At 35.5% G+C, this 6,000-nt stretch overlaps 1 protein-coding gene across 3 annotated transcripts in view; it reads left to right on the plus strand.

Annotated features, from left to right (window-relative positions):
* Positions 1-5,446, plus strand: part of tgfbr3 (transforming growth factor, beta receptor III) — a 102,590-nt gene extending 97,144 nt beyond the window's left edge. For all 3 annotated transcript variants that reach the window (XM_058402437.1, XM_058402436.1, XM_058402438.1), the window contains one exon: positions 735-5,446. In XM_058402437.1, the coding sequence (XP_058258420.1) occupies positions 735-853 (119 nt within the window). In that variant the 3' untranslated portion in view covers positions 854-5,446. The remainder of the gene's footprint in view (positions 1-734) is intronic.
* Positions 5,447-6,000: the final 554 nt, after the last annotated feature.

Genomic DNA, 6,000 nt, shown 5'->3' on the forward strand with positions numbered 1-6,000 from the left:
TGACACATTACACAAGAGAGCGGTTAAATATTTGAACTCAGATTGGTCACAAGGTGTGTGTTATCTTTGTATAATAGCACGGCTCAGACAGATGTTCCAGCTGTAACTGGAATAGGTTAATATTAATGCCTCCTTCTAATATCTTGTTGTTTCTATAGTAACAGCTCATGCACATGTAGGGCAGATGCACCACATAATCCCAGACTAATAATAAACACAAATTAATACATATAATACATATAATTGTCTTTAGTGTCAGACGTTGTATCAGTTATGATGTATCAGTTTCCTGGCATGGAAAGGTCTTCAGGAGAGAGCAGTTTATGCTTTTCTTGTTTCTTGGAAAAATTACATGGTACTTTTTTTTTTTTTTTTTTTTTTGAGAGAGAGAGAGAGAGAGAGCAGGAAGCAGAATGGTCGTGAGGGAATGAATGTTTATTACAGCTATAACATAAGTGATAACAGGAACTAACTTGTCTCTTGGATATTCCACGGCATTAAATCTACTAATAAACCAGGTAAAATGCAGGAATTGTTGTTCATTAATAAATTAAACATTGTAATCCTTGGCATATGGCTGTGGTATAAGTGGAATAATACAGTCCAGACCATTATATGGAAACCCTTCACATCGTGTTGCATCACACCCCCTTGGTGTGCATTCTTTTCAGATAACCATAAAGGACGATCATGTGTTATTCCTTCCTAAACTCTCTCTCTTTCCTTCTCTCTAGGTGACTCAGCAGTGAGGCAAAATGTGCCAAGGTCTCCTCCTGCCTCAGAGAACAGCAGTGCAGCTCACAGTATCGGCAGCACTCAGAGCACACCGTGCTCCAGCAGCAGTAATGCATAGCATATATTCACTTCACACACACACACACACACACACACACACACACTGCAGCCCTGGCAGGTCACCACATGGGGCTCTGATCACATTCATTTTTCTACATCATCAATCTTGGATGCTTTCTGCGAGTGAAGGACTGAATGAATTTTGTAGAACATCGCAGCATGAAACCGGCTCGCCTTTCGTCCTAAAATAGTCGGGAATGTGGAAAAAGAGAAGAAACAAAAGCCTTGACAAACTGTGGATAAAAGATGAAAAATGCTGGTGAGGAACAAGGCATGAAAGCCCCCTACACCACTACGTTTAATTTTTGCCATATATGGCTGGAAATGTCTGTTGATAACAAAGCTTGTTTACTGCACTCCATTCTTACGGTGTGGAAGCATCTGGAAGATGAGAGAGTTTGATGCTGAGCGTGTGGTTGCACGATGTTCGGTGTGCCAAAGCAAGCATAATTCTTTTCGTGCAAGATTTCAGCCAATTCATAATTAATACAATGTCTGTCTGGTTTCAGAGCAATAATAATCCTAAAGGGAAAAAACAGACCACATATTTGACACAAACTACTGCATTTTATCCGTTTACTAGACATTTATATTCCATGTTCCAGTGGAAAAAGCTCTCAAGAAAGTTTTCTTTTTTCTTTTTCTTTCTTTTAATTTTTTTCTTTTTTTTTGTTAGTTCCACAGGCTGTATTTCTCATGTAAGACTTATTAGAACTGCCATAAAGCATCACAGCCAAACCAGCACTTAATCTAATAATATATAAGATTATAAAATATATATTACCGTATGGTCACCTAATAACATAACAGGCCTAAAATGCATTGACCTATTAGCAAAATCTAGATCAGGGTTTCAGAAATTAAATTAGTAATGAAATTGTGTTTTCCATGTAGAATAGCCCTACATGATCTAAACATGAACTGTTTTAATATTGCAGTTTGTATTGTGGTTAGGTTTGGGGAAATTAGACCCAATTTTTCTGAGGTATGTGTAAGTTGACATGATTGTTCTAGCCTTAAAAACATTTAACACACTGCAATTAGTTCAAATACAGCATTGATTTCCAAATTCACCATATTGATTTAAACTAATCACGATGAACATTAAACAGTATTGTTCATTAAAAATCATTACACACATTTTATATATATATATATATATATATATATATATATATATATATATATATATATATATATATATATATATATATATTACACAATTGACCAAGTATTGTTTTTTAATAACAGTGAATTTTTTTTTTTACTTGTCATTGGTTGAGGCAAAGCCAATATTATAATAATAACCTGCCAATAATAGAAGAAATTATTATATTATTATAATTGTGTTGCATTATTTCAGCACTATTGGCTCCTCTAGTGTAAATATCTTGATAGAGCTTTTATCAGATTTAAAAAAAAAAAAAAAATTATATATGGATATAGTGTAAAAATATCGAAGTATATTTTTGTATATAAAATGTATCTAAAGAATTTTACAATGAAAATGATATTATACAATGATCTACACCGTAAAGCTGTCTAAAGTTTAAGCCAAGCTTATTACTTATTTTACTGCGTTTCTAACACAAGAATAGTATATAGATGATTCCTTAAAAAGAAATCATTTAAAGAAGTATTTATTTATTAATGTAAATGTGCAACAGCTGTACCATGATTTGGCATAAACAATACAGCATTTGCTTTTTTTATAGATGAGTATGGAGAATCACAAAATATTTTTAGAAAGAGCTTTATATACTGAAGAGATCAAGAGGAGCTGCAGGAATAAGGAGAAGCAGCAGCAGCAGCTTTGACGTCATGATTAAGTGAATTTATTACAGACTACCCCTGTCTGACCATTCAGAAAGAGAGAGTTGTTTATTAACAGATTATATTATCTCTCTCATGGCTATTATAGATTTTATATGTACAGCATGCAATGTGTATTTTTTTGGTAGAAATGTATGAAATAGAAATTTGAAGACTATTCATCAAAGAAGTCTCCAGTATTAGAAACAGATGTAACACTTCCAGATCAGCAAAGTCCCCAGTGTTGAATTCACTCATACAGCATGTATATATGTACACTCTCTGCCTGAAGGCTTGTGGATCCCTGAACATCACAGCCATATGTGCTTGTTGATTGAGTCCAACTTTTGTTGTTGTAATAACCTCTACTCTGTAGAAATACTTTCCACTATATGTTGTGCTCATTCAGCCACAAGAGCATTAGTGAGATCAGACACTGATTTGTGTGAGGAGGTCTGGTCAGTTTAGTGCAGTCAGTGTTCTAGTTCATCCCAAAGGCGTCCAGTGGGGTTAAGTCAGAGTCAGGGCTCTGTGCAGGACACTTGAGTTCCTCCTGGCAAACCATGTCTTCATGGACCACACTTTGTGCACAGGGGCATTGGAACAGGTTTAGGTCTCTTAGATCCAGTGAAGGGAAATTGTTAATCTACATCATTCAAAGAACTGTGTGCTTTTAACCTTATTGCAGCAGTTTGTTTAATAACCACATATGGCTATGATGGTCAAGTGTCACAAATTCTTTTGGCCATATGTAGTGTAGTTTGATGTTGTAGTTAGAGAAAAAGATTTGACAACTCTGGAGACCTAAAGCAAATACTTCAGCTGAAAAAGAAAGACATATTTAGACATATTAGGTTTCTGCACCATTAATCTACTAATCTCTCACCACCCCAAACATGTAAATAATCCATTCACATACAAAGAGAGATTTCAGACTAACATTCCAACTAACGTCTCGTGTGTTATTGTATATTTCCTTTCGCTTTGCCATACAGGGCTTGTTTTTTATGCCGTTTATGGTAGGTGTCAGTACAAAGTGAAGCCAAAGCGATTCCCACCGTCACAAACGAACATGAATGTTGCCGTTTCAAACATGCCTTTACAAAAAAAAATCAGATCACATACTGATGAAATAATGTGAGGAAAAGAGGGGAGCTGGTTTGGCTTGGTTTGCTTTGTACCCAGCATGTAGTGTCTATCTTCACATGTGAAGCTTCGTGAAACTTTGTGCATCTCATAATTGTGTCACGGTTTGTGCTGCAGAATCTATAGAATGTATTTTATTTTCAAAGCTTTCAAGTGCATGCTAACTTGTATAGATGTCGTCAAATCAGAGCAGAGTATGAATATATATAGATAAATATATTTGTGTATAAAGGTATATTTTTGAGAAAATTAAGACCTAGAGCCAAACTATGATTTTAATCGTATACTGTGAATTCTTTTCAGCTTACTTCTGTAGATACAAGGATATGGGACAATACGAAATGACACAGAGTTGCCAGTTTATTACTTCCACTTACCTGCTGTGCTGAAAATAATCCACTACCCAAATCATATCTGATCAGTGATGGGCCTACAGTGGCGTGTTTGAGATAGAAAGCCGGAGAGATAGATGGAGGCTGACACATGATACAGACAGACTACAGTCTGCAATTACATTTACAGTGTGTACTTGTGTAGTAGATTTATCCGATAAGCCGACAACTTTGTGTCTTTTTTTTGTTGTTGTTTTTTAATTCCCTGTTGGAAGATGTTTCCTGTGTGTAGCAGTTTTGGGTGAAAAACTTTTTTTTTTTTTGTACATCAATCGAGCACATGCTTTCATGTAAACTCTATACTTATTTGTTGTATGCGAGTGTGCACATGTAAAGGAGTTTTTGTCACAAAACTATAGTATCAAACAATATTAAAGGAGTATTATTAACAAGTATTAACCAAACCTGATTTAAAATAATAATAAATCAGTCACCCCCCATTTACTCCAAGTTACGGTTGGGGAAAATACTGTGGTTTCCCGAGAGTCAAAGTTCCTTCTGTCAAACTCAAAAACGTTCTCATCCATGAAAAATGTGCCGAAATGTCATCATAAATCTCATCAACGAGAATAAAGGGATGATAAAGGAGAATTGTTCCTTTTTTTTATATTCTTATTGTTCCAACTGTATTTGCTGTCTCTGTTTTTAAATTGCGATACTCTCTGTTCTGCTTGTTTCGATCCGATGGCACAAAATGAATTCTCTAAACAGCTACGCTCTCATGTTCATTGTGACGTTGGAAATGATTTAAAATACTTACTCCACTGTAGTCAAGACAAAAAGACAAAAGCACACTTTTCTAGAAGGCCAGATGCATGTTCATGTGTTTGTATTTGTCTGAATGTTTGCTGTTATATCTACCTCAAATTTGTGTTGTGTATGTGTGACTGAGTGTTTGTGTATGAGTGATGAGAGTGTGTGTGTGTGTGTGTGTGTGTGGGTGCCTGCTTTCCATATTAATTTAGAATAGCTGTGTCGTGTGCTGTACTTCAATACATATGCATTTTAAAAATCACTAAAAGCTGGATGTTTATTGTCATACCTTACATTTGGTAAATGTTAATGTGAACTAAAACACACTCAAAGCCGCTCTGTTGACAAATCAGGTCTGTCTGTTGGCTGTCTGATCGTATGTGAAGCTTTTGTCTGTAAATAAACTGTGCTGTAAATACGCATGCCCTCTAAATGTTGTGTGTGTGTATATATATAAAAATATATATAAAATAAAGTCATAATCTTCACTAAGCATGTTTGTGCATCTGTCAGAATAAATTGTCCCTATATGGTTTAATTTTTAGAGGCTATTGGCTGTGATTTTTCATATCCAGACAATTTTCCAGTAACAATAAATCTTCCTTATTGCGTATCATAAGCTGCCATGGTGTTGTTAGACATTGTCTCTGGATGACACGCATTAATACCGTGTTAGCATTGGCTCTGAGAGTGTACAGCCGTTCGGCCGTTTCTAGGGCGAGGTCATTACGGGATGTGAGCCATGAGGACATTAAGCTTTATGAGTACATGCACAACACTGTATTTTCTTTGAGGCAATATAAACCAAGCGTTTTATTAAAGGAATAGTTTGGCCAAAAATATAATCTACACAATATTCCCTATATTCCAAATGTAGTTCATCACCCAAGACATGTTTGGTCTTGAGTTTTGCACCAGAGGTTAAGGCAGCTAAACAGTAAGAGAAGCTGATCGTCTTCTTCATAGCATCTGCATCTGCAAGTCATCACACAGTCGCATTAAATCATGACGACTTGTTTAGTGTCTGAAATAGACTTGCTTT

Source organism: Hemibagrus wyckioides, linkage group LG11 (assembly GCF_019097595.1).
Source record: "Hemibagrus wyckioides isolate EC202008001 linkage group LG11, SWU_Hwy_1.0, whole genome shotgun sequence".
Classification (NCBI taxonomy): domain Eukaryota; kingdom Metazoa; phylum Chordata; class Actinopteri; order Siluriformes; family Bagridae; genus Hemibagrus; species Hemibagrus wyckioides.